This window comes from Ambystoma mexicanum, chromosome 2q (assembly GCF_040938575.1).
Source record: "Ambystoma mexicanum isolate Mex_15411 chromosome 2q, UKY_AmexF1_1, whole genome shotgun sequence".
In the NCBI taxonomy this organism is placed as follows: Eukaryota; Metazoa; Chordata; class Amphibia; order Caudata; family Ambystomatidae; genus Ambystoma; species Ambystoma mexicanum.
In genome coordinates, this window is record NC_090924.1 from 264745501 (window position 1) to 264772159 (window position 26659).

Consider the following 26659-nt stretch of genomic DNA (forward strand, 5'->3'; position numbering starts at 1 on the left):
CGGGGAATATTCATGAGCATGTGAATCCATGCCAGACCCCATGCTGGAGAATGATTCTGTGTTGTGGGTGTCTGGTTTTGGTTGTGTGTCACTATGCCTAAACCAACCCTGACTGAAACTCGAATGAATGCAGTGTGGTGCACTGAGTGGCTGGGAGTAGCCCCCATTCCACAACCTGTGCCATGGGTTCGCACTCCTTCACAAATCCTTTAAAAAAACAGGCAGTATTACAGCAAAGCTTGTTCAAGATGACACTTGTTTTCACGAACACTGACCCCAAGACTAGGCACATTTCCCACAGACAGGAGAAATTAATTTGTGTTTGTTCATTCCAATTATTGCCAAATAACGTTTTTCTTAAAGGGGTTTCCAGAGAAAGACAGGGGGAGCCTACAATCTTCTTTCTCCTTTTACAGAGTTTTGAGAGAGAGAAACAGGTCCACATTCACTCTTCTTTTTCATTTGAATATATATGGAAATTGCCTCTTTCTCCTTTAACACTATATGTAAAAGCCTTTGTGTCTTCTCAGACCACTAAGTTATCTCATCTTTAGTTCCTCAATTGATGTCCATGTGTTTAGTATCCCTACCAAGAAACCGTAATGGTGTTCCATGGGCAAACTGCTGATCACGTGATCTGGTTGAAACAATTGTCAATAGTCTGAATTAACAAATCATTTATCTATGAGTGTGCAGGTACTAGAAATTTAAATATAGGTCTTTGCGTACAATTGTGTCTTTTAACATTCTTTTTCAACAAAGAATGAAGGAACAGATCAGAAGTCACTAGGAGCAAGTGTATGGAGAGGATCCTAGTCAGGTATTTTTAATACCAGAGCCATGCTGACCTTTCTCATTAATTAAATACTATCCTGTTCCACATGATCCTGACATATTTAGTCTTGCATCCTTGTTTTGCACATGCTCACTCTGGAAACATAATCAGTCACCCAGAATTAAGTTCTGTGGTAGTGTATTGCATGCATGTTTTCCCATACTTATTAATGTTTGGGATCCTGGCAGCCTGGCTGGATGTCACTGTTTGACGGGTTAATATCTCAGCCGTATCCAGAACTCACTAAAATGACTTTCTGTAAACCTTTCTTTCGTTATACTTTTCCACTAGCAGTAAAATCTGATGTAATAATTAGAACATCCAAGCAATATAAGAATCATCCAAACCATACCTTTCCTGCAGATATTAAGATGATATTTTGTACATGTAAATGTATATTACGTCTAAGACAATATTTTGTATCTTGAATTAATAATCTACAAGCTGGTGCCAATGCGATGTAAATTCAAGCCACATTTTCAAATTGTTCAAAAGGATATTCCTTTCAATACAATTTACTATGCTTCTTGAAATATACTCTTTGTTTGGAATATGTCACTGCATAGCTAAAGAAAATGCTATGAAGTGGCCCTGGAAGTCATTGCAACCATGTGCCATCACACTCCTGAAGCCTAATAGTGGTGTATTGAGTCTGGCTATTGAATATTGTAGTTGTGTCCTAAAAAAAAGCATGTGACAACTGGTTATGATAAAAGATTAAGTGAACTTTATGGCAGAGTTAGGCAAAGGAAAATGCTTGACCCGCAGAATTAAAAATAAATTCTGACCACCGGCAAGAGCACATTTCAACACGTAGCCCAAGTTTATATACTCTGAACACAACTAGAGCAGAAACTGAATACTGAACTTCCAGGTGCAAGTTTTAAGGTTAGTGAAAACTTGTTAAACATTGAAATACTCCTGCAGGTATACTTGCTAAACAAATTCATTGTAGATCATCTAAAATAAAGTCAAACAAACACACTGCCTATCATGAGCCCCTAGCGTATCTTCAACAGCCCTGTAAGATCTGTTTACAACTCCCACAAAGAAGTCGTTCACCAGATGGATGGCTTCTATGTAAGAAGCAGCTGCTCAGATTCACTGTTGGGCTCATGCACACCAGAGTTCATAACATGGAAGAGCCGCTCAACTGTCTTTGACTGTTGGATACTGCCAATAGCTTTTTTGTATATACGATTGGTATATGTGAAACTAAAGGAGACTATGGTCCTGATTTACAAAGCCTTTTCGAATGGGGTTTTCCCAGAGGAAATTGATTTTGTAAATCAGGTCCTATGACTATGCAATTGTATGTATTTAAAATAAACATCTGAGCATAACATTAGCCCCATGATCACAAACACTGTATTATTCTGAGATGTGCTATATTTCTACTGATAGTAATATTATTCAGAAATGATGTTGGACTACAAACAAGAATTTACATACAGTAATCAATAGGTAAATATATAACAAACAAACTTGAAAGCGTTTGTAAAATTAAAAGGATTCAACTGATGTGTATTAAGCCATTGAAATGTGATATTTGGTTGTACAGGCACTGGGAATAAAGTTTAGTAATTATTTTTATCATATAAAATATAAATAGGATACATGTTCTGGCACACAAACAATCTCCTATAGGAAGTATGAACTTTAATATGGGCAAAATAAACACAGACCATTCCATTCCAGATGGATTTCAATTAGCGTTCTGAAGAGCATGTATGCCTGTTCCAACCAATTCGGATTACAAGCAAACTCCGGGAATACAAATCTTCCTCAAGTACAAACTCTAGTGAAAAATATGTCAAAATGCAGTGTCATATCAAGTACATTTTTTTTAAAGAGCTGCTTAAGTAGTGCTTGTAATTATCATAAGCAAATTCTATGGTTACTTTTGTACTTTTCAACTTTATGTTAAAAGCTCTTTCAAAGGTTATTTTTTCCGGTAACATCAGTCACTTAAAGCTAACTGAGGACCAAGAGGATAGCTCAGGGGACAACGCGTTTGACTTTGAAACAAGACAACGCATAGCAACATAGGTTCAAATCCCAGTCAGGAAACTGGTCTCTGGTATTAAGTGTGCTATAAAAGAAAAACTATATACCAATTATAATTTTATTTCATTGTGTGCAATTTGAGGCTATTCAATGTAAGAAATGGTTCAATATTTCCTTGCATTAATATGTGGGAAGGGTCTGAATTTCCAAAAGAGCTTTGCAAATAGTTCATGTGTTGAATGTCTTGAAGGCATATTGCCAAAACTGCGTCTCAGCAAATTCAATTACAGCAATTCAATTATGCATTTAGTTGTTTTTATGTGCCATTTTTTAAGACCCAGACTCAAATACGTTGCTTGTGGGTGCAAGCACAACATGGGTCGGTGAAGTGGTAGCTGGCAATGACAACCTAGTGTATGATATGGGACATGAATCACATTTAGAAACAAACAGACCTGAATACAACTTGAACTGAGTGTGTATTTCAAATACTATGTTAATAACATGACAATTCATTGGATAAGGTGGGCCTGATTCACAACACGCTTTTAAATGAGATTTGCCATTGAGAAAGGCTTTTATAAACCAGGCCCAGTATGTTTTCTAAAAAACAGATATACATATAGTGTTGCACTGTCAGAATTAGAAGTGCCATTGCTGTAGGACCACACTATTTGTCTTCTATGGGCTCAAAGATGGGGGAATAGTTTTTCAATAGTTCAATTCTAAGACTTTCTTGGGAATAATGTGGGTGTCATGGTGTCTCAGGGCTGTGTTTCGGTTTTCCATAGTTTACATCTGAGAACAGGTAGCATTCAACCTCGTAATCAATATTATTTGTAGGAGGATGGTTAGCACTTTCGTGTGGTTGCAGATCTTAATGTTCATGACATGTTGTAATGATTGAGGGAATTGTGCGAGCACTTGGACTCCACAGAACAATACAAGACAATACAAGAAGCTTTGATGAACATTATTTCTTAAAACAGGAGATTGTCACGCGTTGAGTGCAGTGGTAAATTACTGCATTAATCTGAGCCACAGAATCATTACTGTTGCCTTGTTTTGTGACACTTATACTTGATGGATTACTTTCCTGATAAAGCCATCTACGAGCAATTACAATAGTTTAATGGAGTTAGGAGTATTCTGTTCAAGACCTCAACATTATAGCCTAGTGGTGTCATCTTTTTGCAAACATATAATCTGCAGTGGCATTGTGTGAAATGGTGTTCACCCGAGCAACATCGGCAGGTATGAAGAATTTGTAATCAAATCTCATTTTAGCAGGGTTAGGACAGTTTGCAGTGTGTTTCCATCAATGAAACAACAGGTGATGGGTCACCAATGACCAGGATTTGGGATTTTGAGCCACTTAGGCAAATTGTATTGGCATTCATTCAGTTACTGGTTCTGCTTCAGACAGATTTAATAAATAATTGTTCTTGTTCTGATAGGTCCTTAGCTATTGTGAATGAAATTAGTGTATCAACCATATATGCTTGGAAGGATGGATTGAGTTTCGCTATAATCGATGCACAAGGTATCATATAGGTATTAAGGAGCAATGAGCAAGCATAGATACTTGAGTGGTGTTCTGCAAGATAATGGCTGGTCCTAACTTGAACTGTTTAATCCGATATCGTGTCCTTTTGCCGACACCTGTTTGTCCGACAGGTTTTTGTCACAGGAGTTTTGACGAAAATTGCCATCAACTTTTTTTTGGGGGAATGCGAAAGGATAAATAAAGGGTTGGGAGGAGGTAAATACAAAATCAGAAGCCCGTCTACATCCAACAAATGCAGATTCGTAAACAACCAGAATACGGTAGAAACCATCCGACACCTGCTACTCTCATGCCCAGAAGTCGACCACATTAGGAAACCTTATCTGAAAAACATCCTAGCCTCCACCCACATATACGAGGAGTTTTGGTAGCCTCGGCTGATTGGAGGCGAGAAGACGGTATGGGTGAAAGCCAACGCAAAAATCGTGGACTTGTTTTTAAAAACCACAGCTAAAGAAAATGACAACAATTAGAACCAAGACAGAGAATATAGAAAAGGTTTGCTGATCCACCTTGTAAAAACCTTTTTAGGTTAAATCAAGAATAAAAAAAAAAAAAGAATTAAATTAAGGGGAGTTTGGGGGGACCCCCCCAAAAAGGACCCCCCGAAAAATAATGTAGAAAATAGTCAATGACGTTTTTCAGTACAACTTCTACTGCATAACACCCATCAGAAAAAAGGAGATTGGTGACATGACATGGAACCATTTAATCCTCCAGGAAGGAGGCTATGCGTGCAAGGGTGACAACCGCCAAGCTCATTACATTTTAGAGGTGTTTAGGTAGTAAGGAGTGGTTGGCGAATTCACCTGTTGCCAGAAAGTCAAGAAGCATCAATATAGATAGGTGATTGGTATCTGAAGCTTTTAGCAAGTTTTCTTCTATCTCCATAATGGTTGGTTTGGTGTCTCTGTGAGGTCTCATACCTAAGTGTCGTTCATAGAACAGTGCTTTGCTCATTCTGTACTTTTGCTGCTGATAAGACATAAAGGGTCTGATTTACACAGTCTTTTTTTCAATCAGGCTTTCCCATTCAAAATGGTTTTGTAAATCAGACCCACTATCTTCTAGGATCATTGCCAGGAATGGCAGGTTTGAGATTTCAAGTAAGGTTACATTTGTCTGCATTGCATGTTTTCATGTAGAAGAGTGGCGGATACTATTTAAGATGTTTAAAAATGACACTGGCTTGGATTGATTTGCTACTTCATTTAGTTATGGTAAGAGCCAAGGTATTAAAGTACTTCCTGGGAATGGGTAACTCATGGGTTTCATGTCCTAAATTATTTTGAAGAGTGCTGGGACGTTGATGGAGTTGGATATAGTGAATTCAATTCCATGCTCGTGTCCCTACACCGGTGGTGTTATGCTGTGGTATTTCCATTCAACAACAGGTTGTTAGGTGGTCTGCAAGTATTTATAAATATGAGATGTTGCATTTGATTTTGTCAGGGTTTATCATTTTGAATCACATTTTAAACAGTTCCTCAAATTTGTTTAGAGAATCTGAAATTAAGTGTGAATAGAATTATAATTTGTTATGCTCCATGTGGCAATTGGATATTCACTGACATGAGGTTCACATGTGTGTTCATCTTGCACTGAACTTGTTTTATACCATGGAAGGTTCAATCTGATTTATATCTTTTTGGCAATTCCAGAACCCTGTACGATACTTGTATGTAGGTCTTTTGTGCCATGAATTTGCATCTTTTGCTTTGCATTGTTATGTGCTGTTATGACCTATATTCATATTTAACTTAAATGCTGGGGTGGGCGTAGCCTACAATGCTTACTTATGGGAATACAGGACCAATATTGATGCCCTTAGTACTTAATGGGATTTGCAATGTTAGTCTCTGTCAACGTACATCAGGTCAAACTATGCGAGGGTGAAAACAGGTTTTTGGGAGGTGGTCCCGTGATTTGATAGTTTCACTTAAGATGGTAGTGAAATTCCCTTGTGCATTTATTTTTAATAAGGATGAAGATGATCCCACTGGTTGGTGACCAAGGGTTGAACGTGTTTAGGAGGGTAGAACATTTTGTTGTTGATCAGACAGTAAACAAATCAAAAACTGTGGTTATGGGCAGTTAGTCCTAAGCTTATGGTTAGGGTGAAGATGACATGTAATGAGCGGTTATCCTGGTGGGTGGGAGCCTACATCCTTTGGTTAAATCATTAATGAGTCAATGGATCAGGTATTCCAGCATTGACATATTAGTTAGAACTTGGATCAGAGGATCTATGCCTCCTCCTTTTTATCTGTTGTAGCTTGTAGGCATATCTTTAAGTCAAGCCATTCATCTTAAAATGGGAAGGTATGTAAAACTGTTGGAAAGATGTTTTAGGCTATAATGTTTATAATGATGGTTCATTGTGCATTTGACAAGGAGGCAAAGTAGAAGAAGGAGCTACTGGATTCATAGTGAGGTCCACTGAAGCTGCTCTGGACAGTTGAGAGTTGTGTCTGGACCCATTGTTTTGTGTTTCAATTATTTATTTATGTATTTACTATTTGTATTGTGCATAAGCCTGCAGGCATCAAAGCGGACAATTAGACACAGACCAACAGAGAGCAACGAAACAGAAGGAGATTCAGCAGCAGTAAGGAGCCTGGATGAAAAGCAGGTATCAGGTGAACAAGAGAGTTTGAAATCTTTTGCGAAACAAAAGATGGTTTCTTTCTAAGCAGAGATCAACAGGAAGAGAATTCCAGGCTACAGTGGCATGTACCGGGAAGGAACAGCTGCTGCCTCTGGCTTTTCTGATTGTAGGACACATCAGCCTATGCGTGTTGGAAGACCTCATAGGTTTGTTAGTTGTTTGCTTCGTTAAACTCTGCTTTAGATATGAGACAGTTGACCCAAAGATAGATTTATGAACCATAGTGTTTAGCTTGAATTTGAACCTGGATACTATAGGGAGCCAATGAAGGCCCCTTCTGTGGTCTGAAATGGGATCACTTTTTGAGACATTCTTCATGATACGCACAATGTCATTTTGCAATATGTTTAATTTGTGCTTAGCATTTGTACTAGACCGGCACTGCAATAAGTCTGCGCATAATAATTTCCCTTACCAATGGTTGGCAGTTGTATTGTGACGCGCACGGCTTCACTAGTCTCAGGAGCCTTAGGTGATATTGGGATTTGTTTACCACACTATCTACCTGGGCTTCAGCCCTCAGAGAGGCCACAAAGAAGACCCCCAGGATTTTGACTTTCTTTTGAACAGCAATATCATGCCCTTCAGTAGTGCGAGTAGAAAAGCAGGAGTCCAGTTTGGCTCTTGCTTGGGGGGAGCCAAAAATCAAGAGCTCAGTTTTGGAGCTGTTCACTCATAGCCAGTTTGCGGGCATCCAGTTCTTCACTGCATTGTATACAATCTGAAACTTTCTAGAATCTACAGCGAAATCACTGGACAGTTCCATCTGGAGCTGCATATCAACGGCGTAATTAGTGAACAGAATTCCTAAATCATCTAAAAGATTGCACAGGGGGCCGAGTATAGACATTGAAAATGGCCGAAGACAAGCTACTTGGTAGGTTAATGAGTCCCGCTACTTTTTTTTTAGGACTTGACCCCTGCTGACTAGTATAGCAGTGTGTTAGAAATCCCACAAATGTTGATTCCTCTTCATAGATGATCACCAATTACAATCCCTCAAGGATCCAATTATTTTGGAATTGTGACTGGAGGTCATACTTGACTGAGAAATTTCCATAAACTTCAAAGTCTCAATCTGCATTTATTTTAGGAGATTTTAAACGTTTTTCAGCTCTCTGCCAAATCTGCGTCCTATGCCTGCACTAACATTCTTGGTTTATCTTTCTATTTTGCTCATTACCAAAGTTTTTATGTTATTGTTCGGAGAATAAAAGGTTGCTAAATCACCTGTGATTCTGCTTCCAATTTTTAAGTACAGATAGCTGCCAGCTTTTCGTCTCCTCCATTAATACCCCCTTGTTGGATCCTTTGCCGGTCCCTAAATGGAATTGTTTTCATGACTGAAAGGCATGCATTTTTATCATCAATCGAGGTATCGCTTTAGGATTTTGATTACACATAACGTTTGATGCAAATGGCCAGTAAACACAAAATAGACGAGCAGCTGTGAGTTGAATCTATCATTGGTAAGGTGCCCAATAACCCAATAGGGAATGAAGGCGTCCGCTAGTAGTGTCATGTAGTATCATGATGACATAGTGTTCGTTTAGAATGGTGAGACTACACATTTTTCACACATGTACATGGTGCACATGGGTTCTCCCTCACATACAGTGCTGGAAATGTCTGCAATTTACTCTGAGAGCCCCCTGTGTGTGGGGGGCGGGGTGGTTGGTGAAGTGTGTGGGCCTCAAAGGCAGGTCGCCCTGGTCAAGATGTGCCTGCTCTGCTCAAAAAACGAATCAAGGGCAGCTGGGCACTTCCTGCTGGTGGGACCTGTTGTTCCTGGGATTTTGCTTAAAAGCAAAGAGGATTTTCTAAATATAAGAATGACCTCACAGTTGTATATTTTACATATGCCTTTGATACCGATTCAAGCATGAAACCCTTCTGAGCATGTAATGCACACTGCCTTCTGCTCATTAAATTAGTCAGAATATTAACCCTCACAGGAAACATTCTATAAACCAGGAGACATATATACTCATTTGGACAGCACATGTTCACGGTTGTGAGGCTTGAGCTATTTCGCACAGGGCTTGTACATTATGGCCTGGGACGCGTGGCGGGGGGAGAACCTGTGTCCACTCAGCTCCACCGAGGTGGGGAGGAGCGCGTATTGACGCGCTCCGTAGCAGCCGGTGTGGGCCGGAAAACAGGGGCTCCTGCAACAAGCAGAAAACACCACAGGGGCGCAGGCGGGGTCCAGCTGCCTCATCGCCAATGTTATGGTATCGGAAGCGGTGCCTCGTCCAGGTGATGCCGCTTGGCACAAAACACTCACACGGAGACTAAGTACTTGTTTCGGGCCCCATGCCTCAACTGGCTCATGTCCAGCATATACCCACATTTAATGAACACACACCAGGTGACCCATACGTCACACCAGCCCTCAAAGGGGCACACCATACTTCACTCTCTGCAAAGTTTTGTTGAAACATTGCGTATGTGTGATGCAGGGATCCCCAGCTCGGAAGCAGATGTTTAAAACTGCTAAAGAGCCCTGGGGGCTTGGGGTTGGTCCTCAGAGCTGAGGCAAGACAAATGTTGCAGTAGCACAGCCTCTTTTTGTTCCGGTTCGATGCCCCCCCAGCACACTTACACGCACGCACAGGTACTGGAATCTGGTGGAGTGTGAAACAAAGATTGTGGGAGCTCACATTTGAATTCCTTGTGCTGCTGCTCAGGACGTGTATGAGTGCAAGTTCACCGCTTCCCTGCCCATGGCGGGCCATGTCTTGTGCATCCTCAAGTATGCTATCAACGGCCTCTCAATTTATATGATCCTGAGAGAAAGATTAAGAGCTTGATGTCGCCCAAAAAATGTAACATGGGAAAGTCCCACTAAAAACATGTTTGCGAATCAGGCCTTAAGGATTGAGAAATGATGCAAAACTATTTGCTGTAAAGATGGGGCTAAGGTTGCTGCTACTGTAAATATCTGCCTGTTCAATTGAATATATTAATATTCCGAGAATGGATTTGCATACATGGAGCAGTGTCTTTATCTTGTACACTGTGTGTTGTCCTAAGTATTTTTTACCGCCACCTAAGTTGTTGAAATCTTTGTTTTGAATCGCCATGAGCACATTAGACAGCTAATGGTGGCCCTTATACCTCAACACATGAAACCACTTGAGATTGTAATACCACACAAAAGACTACTTCCATGAAAGACACAGCAAGGTGAATTGTTTCTCCTGTTTTTATTGCACATTTTCTTAAAGTGGGATCGATCTAAAGATCTCACCAAACAGGTCATACGAACCCTCCATCACAGGTGCATTAATCACCTAGTTCCCATTGGTTTCCTTATTGTGGTTAGTACATTACAAATTCCAAGCAAAGAACACTATGGAATTTCTGTTCCCTAGGGAATGATTAATAAAGCTGTGGCCTGCGTGCAGACGACACATTGTTCGGTTTTCATTGCATTGGGCACACTTCAGCAACACTGTGTGTTCTTCATGCATGCCCGCTGCTGCAGCAGGTGCCCACAGACATGCAGTAGTTCTTGCATTTGCACGGGTGGGTGGGGTGGCATATGCTACTGACTGAATCCTCTTTGCATGCGTGTATGTCCGTGGTATTGTAGCAAACGGTCAGATAGAGAGGCCCTGGGGGGAGGGCTGTGGTCGGGATTTAGGGCAGATGCCAGGATCTGTTCTAGAGGGAGAATGGAGGGCTACAAGGACGAGGGCTTGGGTGTGGCCGGTGCACACACATGAGCTGCACACACTCCCGGTGGGGCTCTACCCCCCCAGCCAGTTCCTTTCCAAAGAGGTGTAGTGAATGTCCCCACTATACAAAAAATCCCCCCCACTCCCTGGTTCACAGACAGTAATTACTTTGTGGTTATTTACTACTAAGTAATTACTTTGAAAGGACATTGCAAAATATGGATAATTATGAGATAAGGGGTACAGAAGGATGGGGAGGGTTTCGGGGAGAGTTAGTAATGAAGGAGAATGGGGAGCATGGGGGGGGAGCACCAAAATAAAAAATAGAAAAAAATGTGATTAAATGTCAATGTAATTCTTGTGTATGTAATGACATGGAACTGGTTCACATATTCACTCTCGGGTTTGGAAGTGACTGAGAACACGGTGAATGGCCGTCTACCTGTCTGATATCTGTAAAAGGTTTTCAAGTTAATTTCATCATTGCTTGCTGTGTAAACACGCTGTTAATGATTAATCGGATTAGGAGGGGGGAAGACATGGCAGACATTCCAAAACCACTAGTGTGCTAGACACAAGATATTAACTCGCTTCATTAGCGACTGAGAAACATTTCTGCATGTTGATTTTCCATTTCCGGTAATAGGCCAGGAAACATGTTACACAGAATCATGCTGAACCTTTGCACATGTAATAATATAGCCTTATAGACTGAGAAAGGGTTAGTTATTGCCAGATAATGACCCCCCCACCAAGTTATGGCTGGATACGCAGCCGAGGGCTAGAAGTTGGCAAAGGATCCCTATCCCATGCGATAAATGGCTGCCTCCCATGCTCTATAAGGCTGTTAGCACATGGTGGTAGTAGCAATACATGTTTTGATGTTTTCAGGGTGAAGTTAAAAATGGTGATGTAAAAGTGAATAAAGAGATAAACTTAGTAATTGAATTAAATGTGGTTTTATTTTGTAGTATTTCAATAAATGGTTGTCATTATAAATTAAACACTTTAATTGCAACCTGGGTTAACTGGAACAGGTTTAAAATGAGCATGCATTAGGTGTCATGTAAAAGTAAACAATGTTCCCATGTTTAATCTTTCTCTTTCGTGTGTTAAACAGCATGTTGCAGCAAAAAAACGTTCTCCCAGAGAGGAAATGTCTTGTTCAAACAAAATCTTGCCTCAAAATTGCAATGTTGTTCGCCTCTCTGTTTCTGAAGACAGGCTGTTCAGAATGCAGACAATACAAGCAGTTATTGACTGCACTCTAAACATTGTGATTCGCTGAGAGGAGGTCAATAACGATTTCCATGTGCTGATATCAAATGTCATTGAAGTGCTCAGAAGGAGAACAATCTGTCACAAAGTGCTATGTAACAACCTGCCACCGATTTCGGTTATAGTAAAAATTCATGTGCTACGGACAATCTGTGATTAGTCTATGAGCCGCATGCAACAAAGGTTTCTCAGCCCTTTTGTCCTTAAAAATGTGTATAGGAATTTCATGTCTCCTCATTGACACCTGGCATAACCCTGAAAGGAAGCCGCATGGGGAGGTTAAGGCATGTCAATGTCCTCCAGTTCTCTTCTCTGTGTGTTCTCTTCGCTGTTATGTGAGTTCTCGTGGCAGCAGGATCAAAGTCATCCATTATCGTGCCAGTGGATTGCGCAATGGAAGCAAGAGGTACCTATTTGATTTACCCTCCACTGGCACCGTGCGGCTGAGCAGCGGCTCACAGATAATGACCATCGTCATTTTACCCTGTGAGGAACCCCCTTGATTTTTGCACGTGTTCTGTCAAGCCGAGCACCATGCCCCCAAATGAGAAAACAGTATTTGATGAGTACACATCACCTTGCAAAATAGAAACATAAAGCAATTGTGTATTCAAGCAGTCGGTCAGAATTTTCCAGAACGTACAGTTGCAACTGGGCGGGAATTAAGAATGCTTCACATGACAGGGAATTGCTTAAAAGAGAATTTCCCCATCGTTTCTTTTTTCAAAGGTCAGCAGCTCTTTGAAATCGTTCAATCGGTTCGCATTGTTGGAAAAGCCCCGACGGGCAGAACTGGCAAAGCAAAAAAGGGCCCTCAGAAACTGAGAGGCAGGAGCTGGCAGTAGTTACTCTGCGGCCAGCAGAAGAGATAGCCAGAGGCTTGCGGAAAGGTGGGGTCGCTGGAGGCCCCCCCATACTGAGGAAGTTGCAGGCAGAGGGCAGCACTATACAATGAGGCTCAGCTCAGAGCTGACAGGAGAGCGGCACTGACACAAGAGACGGTCAACTCTCTCACCTGGGCGAGCAGACAGTGTTTAAACAATCATTAACAGGGAGCGTCAGCAAATATATAGTGGCAAAGGCCACAAAGCCTGCCATGCCCTTAACAATGTACCAGCAATGAGAAGTCAAAGAGACAACTGCTCTGCTCAGCTGGTACATTCAGGAACCTGACCAAGATTGGCATCGCTTTGTGAAACTAAATAGCCTTAAAATGAGGATGAACTATGCAAAGGATGGCATAATAATGAAGGGAACACGAAATAAAACTACATTCAGCCTCCTGGCTTTAGAGGAAAGCATGGTGTGTGTGTGCGCGCGCGCGCGTGCGTGCGCACAGACCAGAGTGCTCAAAGGCCTAATTGATAATGGGCCTGCAGGCTCTTGGAGGGGTATAGGGTATTGAGTGATCAGTCACGCCCCCATTCGTGACTCGCTTTTTAAAACTGTCCTTCAACCCCAGAAGTTGTTATTTCTTTTCAGTGATACATTTAATGGGTATTCATGGGTATTCTGATGATGCTGACAGTCATCAAGCGGCCAGAATAGTGGACTATAGTATTTAGAACATCGGCTGCTTGTATACTTACTTTGTAGAAACACAAATCTTACATTTTACAGATGCCTCATAAAAAAAGTAAACATTGATCGACAAAACCTTTTTTTTTCACTCGGCCTGAATAGTTTGTGAGACAAATCAAGGAAGCCTACGGGACTACATGTTCCTTAATAAATATATTGCTCACTGAATCCATTACAATAGTACAACAGGAGACAATGCCAGCAGAATATTCCAATCTAAGCCATTGGAGGTGCATGCAATAAAATGGGAGCACTCTCTAAAAAGTGCTGACGTCTTCTGACGCTCGGCAGCTGATGCATAACGGCCATGTGGGTGCAGACCGCCCCATTAAATAGAGCCTGTCACTCCTTCGGCCATGCACAGCGCCTCATTTCAGGAGTACTGTCCATGACAGCATGATTTCCTACTCTCTGCATTGAGAGAAACCCGGCAGAACCTCATGTGAGGTGCACTCCCACGTGGCGGCCTACAAGGCTGCAGTCCCTCCAGTCAGTGCCTGGCAGCACGGAGTCATCCAAGTCCTTATAAAGCAAGAAAGACGTCTATTCGTCTGATCTTCTCATGTCTTTCTATGTGCCTGTTTCCTGTATTTGTACAGGCGGAGGAGCAGAGCTGAGAAACCTGTGGCAAGACGTGTAAGGAAAAATAATGTGTGTGTGTGTGTGTGTGTGTGTGCGCGCATGCTGCAGTGCTGTTTGCAGGTGTTATTTGGATGGGTGTGTGTGAGTGAATGTATCTGTGTGTGTGTGTGCGCGCATGCTGCAGTGCTGTTTGAAGATGTTATTTGGATGGGTGTGTGTGAGTGAATGTATCTGTGTGTGTGTGTGGGGGGGGGGGGCAGGGTGTATGCTACCTGGCTGTGTATGCAGGTAGTATGCGATTGAGGGGTTGCTCCTAATCCCCCCCCAAGTCTCATATTGCGAAATGACTCACACATAGCTTCCCTTTTGCACTGCCTCGCTTCTCTTTAAGAAGTCCTTAATGCAGTGTTCATGCATTTCTATGGCGCCCCTCATAGTAGTATCTGTGGCTCGCATCGTTCTTCATTGACAGCACACATCGCAAACCAAACGCTGCTGTCAGGTGTGGAAGGGAGACCGCTGGGCGATAGAAGAGACGGAATCAGAATTAATATGAACACTATGGGCCTCATTATAAGTTTGCTTGTCCTGTAACAACGGTACCGGTAAGCTTGCCGGTACCGTTGTTACCGACCCAGCAAACTACGAGGTCTGCTCGCGGGTGCCTTTTCGGCCGCCAGGTCTGACCTGGCGGGCGGAACGACACCCGCGAGCAGACCATGCCGGATGCACCGCCACCATTCACGAATGGTGCCGGTGCATATGCGACCTCACCATTCCCATTGAGCCCTGGTCTGCCAGGGTTGTAATGGCCCTGTATTTCCCCAATGCCAGGCGCAGGAAAAAATCACACGTTCGGAAGCAGCCTGCCGGTTTTACTGGCAAGGCTACCGTCGAACTTGCAATGAGGCCCTATAACTTAAATTAACAATGCAATTAGGCAGCCGTGTGGATGTGTGGAAATGGACATACGTGTTTCTACACATGACCCGGGAGGTCATGTCTGTGGTGGCTTTAGACACCTTTCCCCAACTCCTCTGTTGTTTATTTCAATTATTGAATTACATGTTTATTTATAAAGCATATCTCAATCTAAGCCATTAGAACACAATTTCCCCTTACTTGCTGTATCATTTTAATTTAGCATTTTAACGTCACAATTGGTCTCCCCAATGAGGACATATCATACACTCAAAAAGTGACTATTTGCATCAAGGCAGGCATGCAAAATGGGAGGGGAAACCTGCTCCCCTCTCTATTCAGGGGGAGTATTATTTACCATACATGTTGACAGTTGCTCTGCAAGGCAAGATGTTTTAAAATATTATATTTGCACAGAACACAGTAGCACCTTTTCACAGTTTGTGCAACGTGTAAAAAGAACTGTGGGTGACAGCTTCTGTTACAATAATGTGCACAGTACGGGCATTTCAAGCAAAAGGCAATAGCCGCGTTTTAAGTACAAAACTGGCATATATTGGCACAGCCAGCGTGTACATGTATTCTTACAGTAGCAATCGTGGGCAGAGGCAACACGAGTGTTATATCGCAGTGGCAATGATGCCATATATTGAGGTCACAGGCATCCTGAAAATCCATTGCAAAATGCTCCTGTGCACTTTCAGTGACCTGTCATCTGTTTGAGTGTTTTAATGCCTACAGAACCGATAGCAAATTGTATGTCTTGCTACCCAACGTGCACTGTAAAATGAACCATTTCTTTCCACTATTTAAAAAAGAAAACAAAAAAAACCTGTTCTTAAGGGAAGAACCCCCACAACCTTGTTTGGTTGTGCCTCACTATGCTCTGTGTTTCTTACTCATTACTGTGGCATGTTTCCACCATCTCCATTGAACACGTTCACCTACCGCCACTGCTCACACATTGCACGTCATCAAGTTCACCTACCGCCACTGCTCACACATTGCACGTCATCACGTTCACCAACCGCCGCGGCTCACACATTGCACGTCATCCTGTTGTCAGGGCTAAAGTCGAGGGTACACGTGGGGGGCGTCACATCCCATTGCGTTTGTTGATGAGTCCCTCCACTTTTATTTTTAGGACTTGACCCCTGCCTGTTATGAATGCATTCACGTGGCCTTGCAATATGCTTTGACGTGCAAAGTCATAGATGTACAGTGTTTGCTGTATTAAGCCTGTAGGTGTTTTACGAATCACAAATGTATTGCACAGGGCACATGCATTGGGACGTACCATAATGCAATTGAACTACTCAATGAAATAGCTGTCTAAATGAACATTGTCGACACTGCCTTGTATTGCTGTGCTGCTATGACACACTTGTAAATGCACATTTCACTCTGCTTTGAAACACTGGCCAATAAAGTACACAACAGCGTGCAGAGAAAAATAATGTGTTCCATGTCAATGATGGTCTTTTCACGAACAATGATAAGAAACAGAGTGGAAACGTATGGAGTAGTTGCCATCACAGTCTACACACGGAGGGCCTGATTCATGGAATATTTTGCACGGTGCAAAGTACTTTTCACTGGTGCAATGTGACTATGCACTGCCAACAAACACCCTGATTCACGGAACAGTGCAAAGTGTCTTTTTGCCGTGCAAAGTCATTTTGCACAGCAAAAATACACTTTGCACTGTTCCAACCCTGAAACATGGAAGAGTGCAAATTGTCTTTTTTCTGTGCAAAGTGACTTTGCACGGCAAAAAGACACTTTGCAAGGTTGCATGAATCAGGGTGTTTGTTGGCAGTGCAGTCACTTTGCACCATTTGCACCAGTGAAAAGTACTTTGCACCGTGCAAAATATTCCATGAATCAGGCCCTGAAAGCGGTTTGGCATATCCAAGCTGTAGCAACATTCAAATGTTCCTCAATAAAACGCCACTAAGTAACTGTAAAATAACGACAGGCAAGAATCCCCGCCCACACAAAGATGGCGGTGAAAATTATGAATAACGAGGAAGAGGAAAGGTAAAAATAGCTCAACAAAGAAATGTAAACCTTTCTACGCTTTCAGTTCTTAAGGGTATTTAGTACTGTGAATAAACAGGCGCATAGATTAAATAGATTAAATAGATATTTAGCTGACACATTTTGAAATATTTTTCGCGAGACTATAAACAGCTGTCAACACAAAGCACCAATACAGATGTATTTTGGACATTGAAGAATGGCACGGTTCAGATCATTAGCAATAGCAATCTAGTGCTGTGGAGTGTGTTAGTCAAGCATGCATAGATAGCAGGGCAGTTGGCTAGAGCCTGGTGCATTGCCAAATCTCTTTTTAATTCATCCTTTGCTCTTTTGGCGAGGTTCCCCCATACACTTATTGGGCCTAAATGTCCCCATCTATTCCTAATCCTGTTCCCCTTTCCTAGCGTGTTTTTTTTTCTATTGATACTATTTTAATGATATCATATTTCGGTTCTGTGAACATTTGAAACTTTTCCAGTGAATGTACAGACACACCACTTTTGGAACCGGTATATACACATCAGCCAACCAATGACACAGGTGGCAACGGCTGTCACTAGAGTAACCTCTTCTGTCGCCCTCACCCTGGTACTGCCATAGTTCTTACCCTCTCAAGAGGTGGATGGAGCATTCACTGCACAGGTGGTTGCTGCCATTCCGTCTTCTATTCCATGATTGCCCCTTTTCAAAGCATTAGAATAACATTCGAAAATGAAATAGAACTCATTGTACAAATCTAATTACAAAACAGGTGATTCAAAACCCCATACACAATCATAGGCTCTGTTTTCCTTTGACGCACCAATCAATGCTTTCTAGCCATGTGATGTTAATGTTATTTGTAAAATACAGCATTACCAAAGCAATTAGTGAGTTAGCACTGGCATTGTAGCTGAACCGCTTCAGAAACCAGTTAATTACAGAAAAGAAAAGGATGATCCTCAGATGATACCTAAAGACCCTCATTTCAGAAAGTAGATGACGTACAAAAGGGTCCATTCCAGGTTTTGCAAACTAGTAATGACATTGACGTTTCACCTGTGCATGCATTTTCATAATTTCAGTAACTGTTGATCTGCCTTCCTGGGGATTGTTTCACTGCAGCTGGGATTGTAGTAGTGTAATGTAAATAGCACAAAGGAGGACAGCCCCTGCTCAGGGTATTCTCTCCCTACCTTGCAATACTTGAACTCAGATATCAAGGACAGCATACATGAGCCTAGTGCATGAACTATGCACACTTAATATACCTGGAACAGTCTCCTATGCATCCTCATACTGTTTGCAAAGGCATTGAGATTGTACATCCTTCCTAATCCACTTGAAACATTATCTTTGTAGGGAATTTTTGTATTCTTCTGCGAGTCCAAAATCCTCTGTGAGTTTACGGGAGATGCAGTTTAGATGTAAGTGGGTGCCATGAGAGAGTTCTTTCCAAATTACTTGCCTATACATACACCTAATACCTCAGTTAAATGTCTGTTTTAAATTAATTATTTTAATAATCTTTGACTACATTTCTGGCTGATGATTTTCAGATTGTTTACGTGTCAAAGCATAAAGGATCTGTTCTGACATGCATCCTGAAAGTGTAATTACTATCTTCAATGTTCACAAATTAAGCAATTTGTGTTCTGATTCAGTTTGTGATGACGGGACAATGTTGTTTCTCTGTCGTAAAAGCGTGTATGCTTTTCTGCAATGAAACAATAAAATGCAGCTACATTTTGACATGGATTCAAGGCTGCCTTTAGAGGGCGTTGCATATTGAAAAAGTTCTTCCTAAATGTAAAATCGCTCCATATTATCCAAGAAAAAACCTGCAAGATGCATACTAAACCTCAAACCTTATGACTATATCATTCCAGCTCTAAAACCAAACAACTGGTTACTCATCACAACTTAAATAGAATGTAAAATCCTAAACATTCTAACCCCTCGTGTCCCCAATCATTACTTCAGCTTGCCATCCCACGCAGATATACATTGTCATTAATGAAACTAAATTAACACCTCTGAAATGTTGGTGCGTTAAACATGGAGGCAAATAATTCTGTCTGCATGTGACTGGGTGAATCAGTTCTGTCAGGTATTCAGGTTTGAAAGGCAAGTGTAGTGGTTTCCCTTTAAAAGAGCTCAGGAGTGTGACAGAGCTGCTGCAGACGAGGTACACCTCATACATTGCTGAGTAGTAGATTGTTACCAGGGCAGCCAACCAAAAGACGTGGGCCTCCACCGAAATCACCACTTAGGCCTGGACCGTTCACTCCTGGACTCTGCCTAACAGAACCCACAGCGTTCACATGATCACCTCTTTGGAGACCCTGGGATGCTACCAACATCCCAGGGGTATGTTTGTAGGCTGGCAAAAAAGTTCTGGGGCTGCGTAATCTGCTCATTGCACAACTGCTGGAATGAGGGATGAGAATGTGCAAGTGAATTATAATTAGCAGTCATCCAATGTGGCAGCTCTCTTGCTAACATTCTCCGGGGCGTGCCACGCCCAAGTCCGCTGCTCACAGTCTGGACATTGGAGGACTGGTAACAATTCTAAAATGCTCCTCTGACTTTGTCCTAGGGCAGCTTAAACACAGGTCAAACCAATGTGAGGCTTTATGTGATGATGTCTAAAGTTATTTATGTCCCCAACTACTCCTCAGCTAAAAACATTTTGGATTCCGTTAGGGGCATTCAAGCAGGCCTCAAAATTTGCACTCAATGCTAGCCTTTGGCTAGTAGCAATTGACCCTTGGCGAGCGCCAAATGGTGTTCTATGTGTATGTGGATAACTGTGGGAGAAAGTACATTTTTATGCCTGGCTCACAGTTTTGTTTTTTTTAATTAGAAATTGTACACCCTGACTCAAGTATAGGGGTAACTCACTGAACATGTCCTCTTACCAAAGTCCTGCATTAAGGATCAGATGAGCGTAGATGAGGTTTCCTTAAAGCAGATGGTTAACTTTTAAGCCTGGAATCTAGGACCCCTGTATACATAACTAACATGATCCAAACCTTCTTCCATTCCACCCCGGGGGAGGATTCACTGGGCAGTTAAACTTATCCTCACAGTTTGCAAGTCCTGAAAGGGATAGTGTGGGGAATCCAACTTCAGCAAATCTCAATACAGAATTAGTAGTAATGAAATCATTTATTTCATGAATGGCATAAGTTTAAAGCGGACATACTCCCAAGAGAGGGGTACAAACGTGTATAGCAAAGGTAAGTACACAATACATGTTAACCATTTACGTGTAAGACAAGGACAAAGAGAAATAGTAGTATTTACCAACAGCGAGAATAGAGCACATAGTAGACTTGGATAAAAGACACAGTGTAAAACAACACACTTTGAGATGTTTAAGGGTCTGCAAAGACTATAGCCTGGAGGTATGCTCAGGGAGTTGGCAGTGGTTATGGTTTATTCTAAGCCTTCCAGCCATCCCTGTATAGAGAATACAGAGAATCCCAGCCATCACCTTTTTTTTTACTGTAGGTGCCTAATACTATAACAACAGTGAGTGCAGAGCAGTGCATGATTTTCATTCATTAATTTGTGCATGATTTTCATTCATTATTTGTGCATGTATTTTGCATGTGACTGCATGTTAGTCATTGTGCATGTGTTCTGCATGTAATGTATAGCAGAGCCCTCAACTGTAGACAGTTGCACTAACAATTGAAAAACTAGTCCTACGAAAAATTCGGTCACGCTGTCACATAGTCACTGACATGAGCAATATGCGCTGCATGACTTGCATACTTTTTTAAACTAGCCCTCTCTGCTAGTAATTGAATAGCCACTGAATTCCAATGACTATTGGCATGCCATGCAATGATCCTTTTATTTACATGTTGACACAGACTGCAGTCCCCACACTCTGGAGCACTCTGCCTCGGCACATCCAAGACGAACCTGCTTACGCGCTCTTCCGTAAGAAAGCAAAAGCCATACTCTTCAACAAATACATGGAATGAACTGCCTTAACGACTATGTACCCGATTCCCACATTTTTGTAAGCACCTTTTACTATGATACCTGTAACTCAATGTTCTCATACCCATGTACTTAGTGCTGTGACACCTCTGGGTCTGGGCACTACCAACAAATACAATAAATAAATAAATGCATTCATCCACCACAGAGCTTCGTAGTCACAACAACGGCAGTCGGTTTTGCACAAATAACAAATAACATATGATAACATTAGGAGAAAATGGGTGTGAGTTATAACTGGCAGAGGAAGTAGCCAGATCCCACCTGAGTGGGTTGAGGGGGCACCCCAGTTAGATTGTGGGTAGGACAGCATTCTTGATTTGGGGCCAGAGGAGAAAAATAAAACGTCCTCTCTTATCAAGCAACAGCACACGTGAAATGGTTTAAACCAAAGTCAGAGATGTTAAACAGCAAATCATCACAGAAGCATGCACACGAGGATAGCGATGAGCCCGGAATGCTGCACACAAATTGCACCCCGTGGCTTCCGTACTTACTTCATGGGCTTGAACAATGCTTGTCCATAATTTTGGAATGTCATGATGAGCTTCAGCTGAGTGCCGCCTGATTTCATGGCTGCGGGGGACAGACACACAAAAGCAATCAATGTAATGCGCATTTCCCCCCCAGGAAGGGTTTTGGATTACAAGGTTTTATTTAGAAGCAGTAATCTTCCACTGAAGTGCTGCAAAGTCAGATATCGCCTCTCCGTTGCCCGCCGGTGGGCTGTGATGTTCTGAAAAGCACAACGCTTCACTGCGGGAGCCTTGTGTTTTCCAGGAACATCACCTTGTGGATTAGGTAACATATCATGCACGTGGGAGACATTTCTTGAGGTTCAGCAGGAACATGTCTTTTCTTGCATTTACATGCATGTCACCCCCTCCCCCCCCCGCCTACAGCGATAGTCTATATACAAACCGTGTTTTTACAGAAAGCTCTACTGCTGCAGAGTAGGGTGCATTTAAACGGTAGCATTGTCCACTCATAAAGGCACATTTTAAAGCTATGCTCACATTCCCATGAGAACATACATTCATCATAATTCATTATAATTCTGCAATTACAGAACAATTGGCACGGGAACCCTTGAAACTGAACAGATAGTATTTCCTCTGTAATTTGTTATCTTGTCACTGTGACTTTCAGGTGTGGCAACAAATGTCATTGTCAGTTACATTGCCTGTTGTCTAGTGTAGCAGATTTCATTGTGACCCTCCCTTTGCTTATATTCATACAGGATGGCAGCCTTAGCTGCACAATGGGAGGCTTCCAGTCATCCATCCATTCTTGATGTTTTGTAACAGTTGATGGAGTGTGGCAAAGATTCATTTCAAAATGGCTTCTCACAACAATTTGACGGCCCACTTTGGAGGTTAGTTTGCGTATAATGTTTCACTATTCTCCACTCTGTCACTGATTATTCCTTGCAATGTTTCAATTCAAACATTATGCATGATGCCACTCTTTTAATCCAAATGTGTCCAACCTTATGATATGGCAACTTACATGATGGGTATTATCCACTTTTGACGAATAACATGTTCAATGATTTCTATTGCCACATTTTGTAGCACGTTTTTTGCTGCAACAATATAGATGGCAAGTTTGGGTGACGTATGCAGAAGGAGGGGAGCAAAGGTGGATGCATGGGTATTCCCTTTCTTTTTGCAGTAACAAATGGTGCGATAATCAGCAAACATACATTTGGTGACGTGTAATTCATCAAAACAATAGTCAGATCCTTCATAGATCCAAATTATGCATTCCAAATTCGGTGAGGTTCCTCGATAGTTTTAATTGTTTAAAGACAAAATCCCAAATTGCAGCTTGGTTTTAATGTTGAGGAATGTCCTCATGCCTCCAGACTTTAGGCACAACTTGTGAATGTTGCAGACGTTTTAAAAATCAGACCTCTGACTCTTCAACTATTCACGTTTTAAGAACTCTGAATATATCTATATTGTGAGCGTGCATAATGGAGCTGAAAACAACACAGAGGAATGACAAATGCATGTTCAAACCCTTCTGGCCAGCAGCAAAGACAAGTTGGCTATGAGCAACATGTGGAATGAAAGGGGTAATAAAACATGTGGGATACCCTCCTCCACACACGAGACACACAAACATAGATAAACACACACGTGCACACACACACACACACGCACGCACACACACACACACAAACACACACGCAACACCCAGTGAAAAAACATTCTCACCATAGAAAGAGTACCATGAAATGCAATGAAAATTAAAATAAAAGTTGTCTAGTGTCATGGGCAGCCTCCAATATCGAGGGGTTTACTGGACTGAGTGCCAGGGGCATCCTTACATGTGTGCTGCTGTAATATCACCCATGGGAATCTCCAGTCCAGACCACTTAATACGCTATTCAAGGCAAATTATGTTTTTCCTACTACATGTGAGTTTTTGCTCTTTTATTTCAGTACGTGTGTTGTGTATGTTCAACCAGGAAGTCAGCAGCACACATCTTTGTCTGTTGTCTCCACAGCCCTTTGTTCTGGGTGAAAACTGTAATGCTATGGGTGACACCTATTTATCAAAAATCACTCCAACTTATCATGCTTGAGTTCAAGGAAGAGGAATTAATCTTCGTGCAAGTGGGTTGTGATCCGAAATAATCTGGGCACTGAAATTTGACGTGATTGATTGCAGTGCCGAAGAACAACAATGGAAGGTTTCCAAAAGTTGATTTCCCCTCATTTGGGACAACTGGAAGACCTGCAGATGTTGCAGTAGGAGACCTCTTCCCAACAAAAAGAAAATGTGGGCTTCTGGTCCTCCTATCTTGAATCATGTTCTTGGAATGATGGCTTATTCAAGGTAGTCAGCATTTGCACTACAATACAGATTTTCAAAACTATCGTAATCGAAAGTCATGATTTTATTAAAGACACAGAGGCGAAGGATTATGCCCAACTCTACCCTAGCAGCAATTATAAATCATCACATTAAGTACAAACAATAAAATAAATACAATTCCCTCGAACATTAAGTGATTTTGAAGTTTGTTCTTAATTGCTCCTTGTTTTCATGTGACTTTCTGTATAACATCACATTCCTTGATCCTATACAACTTCCCTTGATTTTGTTCCATCTTCCTCTTTCTTTAGTTATTCCACCAAACTCTTAACTTTTGTCCCAACTGCTTACCGCCTCAATCTGAACTGATATCTTCTCCTATCCTTCGTGACCCTGAATCCTTAGAATCGGACCCAGCCAAAACGTAAGTAAACCTATTGAGAACAGACATTGACTGGGTGGGCAATCGCATGAAATGATCCATCAGTCATATAATTAATACTTCCACTTACAGTATCCATTCACTCCATCTTCATGATTGTTAGGATGCGATCATCCTTCGCCTCTGTGTCTTTATTATAATAATTACTTTTTGCAGTGACCCAGGCCAAGGTAAGGAGTCTCCCGACCCCCTCCACCCCAAACCCTGCAATGTAATATTGCATAGGTGCCTAAAAGCACCATAGCGCACTCGGCGCGTGGTCCCTCTCCCCAGCCCACCCGCCTCCTGGTTCCCCTGTACCCGCCTCCCAACACGCCCACTCCAACCGGATTGGTCCCCATACACCACTTCAAGGACATCCAAGGGCAGCCCTCTGCCTGGCAGCCCTGCGGCGAAGGACCCCGAGGCTAAGGACGGCCCCAAGATGTGTCTGCAGGTGTCCGCAGGGGTCGCCAAGGAAGCCAGCAGCCAACAGACACCAACAAAAACAGTGAGTGTGGTATGGGTGGGGAATAGAGCAATCACTCTACCCCAGAAAACCCCTGCCACTCTATTTTACCTACCAAGAACATAGACTGCCATAATACTTACATGTCCACTCTTTATAGAATTGTGATTGTTAACACATCCACTCTTTATAGAGCTTTAAATGTTAGCATGTCCACTCTTAGATGGAATTTCTCAAGTTTAGTCTGCGCCAAATCTAGACAGAAATGTGATTGTTAACATGTGCCCGACTTGCATGGAATTCTCAAGCTTAGCCCGCGTCGCATCTAGATAGAAATACGATGGTTAGCATATGCCACACTTAGATGGAATTTCTCAAGTTTAGTCGGCGGCAAATCTAGACAGAAATATGACTGTTAGCATATGCCACAGTTATATGGAATTTCAGATATGTGACTGTTAGATTTCAGATATGTGACTGTTAGCATATGCCACAGTTAGATGGAATTTCAGAAATGTGACTGTTAGCATATGCCACACTTAGATAGAATTTCAGAAATGTGACTGTTAGCATATGCCACACTTAGATGGGATTTCAGAAATGTGACTGTTAGCATATGCCACACCTAGATGGAATTTCTCAAGTTTAGTCTGCGCAAAATCTAGACAGAAATGTGACTGTTAGCATATGCCACACTTAGATGGAATTTCAGAAATGTGACTGTTAGCATATGCCACACCTAGATGGAACTTCTCAAGTTTAGTCTGCGCCAAATCTAGACAGAAATATGACTGTTAGCATATGCCACAGTTAGATGGAATTTCTCAAGTTTAGTATGCGCCAAATCTAGACAGAAATGTGATTGTTAGCATATGCCACACTTAGATGGGATTTCAGAAATGTGACTGTTAGCATATGCCACACCTAGATGGAATTTCTCAAGTTTAGTCTGCGCCAAATCTAGACAGAAATGTGATTGTTAACATGTGCCCGACTTGCATGGAATTCTCAAGCTTAGCCCGTGTCGCATCTAGATAGAAATACGATGGTTAGCATATGCCACACTTAGATGGAATTTCTCAAGTTTAGTCGGCGGCAAATCTAGACAGAAATATGACTGTTAGCATATGCCACAGTTAGATGGAATTTCAGATATGTGACTGTTAGCATATGCCACAGTTAGATGGAATTTCAGATATTTGACTGTTAGCATATGCCACAGTTAGATGGAATTTCAGAAATGTGACTGTTAGCATATGCCACACTTAGATAGAATTTCAGAAATGTGACTGTTAGCATATGCCACACTTAGATGGGATTTCAGAAATGTGACTGTTAGCATATGCCACACCTAGATGTAATTTCTCAAGTTTAGTCTGCGCCAAATCTAGACAGAAATATGACTGTTAGCATATGCCACAGTTAGATGGAATTTCAGATATGTGACTGTTAGCATATGCCACAGTTAGATGGAATTTCAGAAATGTGACTGTTAGCATATGCCACACTTAGATAGAATTTCAGAAATGTGACTGTTAGCATATGCCACACTTAGATGGGATTTCAGAAATGTGACTGTTAGCATATGCCACACCTAGATGGAATTTCTCAAGTTTAGTCTGCGCCAAATCTAGACAGAAATGTGACTGTTAGCATATGCCACACTTAGATGGAATTTCAGAAATGTGACTGTTAGCATATGCCACACCTAGATGGAACTTCTCAAGTTTAGTCTGCGCCAAATCTAGACAGAAATGTGACTGTTAGCATATGCCACACTTA

At 41.8% G+C, this 26659-nt stretch overlaps 1 protein-coding gene across 1 annotated transcript in view; it reads right to left on the minus strand.

Annotated features, from left to right (window-relative positions):
- Positions 1-26659, minus strand: part of FAM20C (FAM20C golgi associated secretory pathway kinase) — a 438324-nt gene that overhangs the window by 314218 nt on the left and 97447 nt on the right. Inside the window, exon 3 of the mRNA XM_069647240.1 lies at positions 21659-21737. Within this exon, the coding sequence (XP_069503341.1) occupies positions 21659-21737 (79 nt within the window). The remainder of the gene's footprint in view (positions 1-21658; positions 21738-26659) is intronic.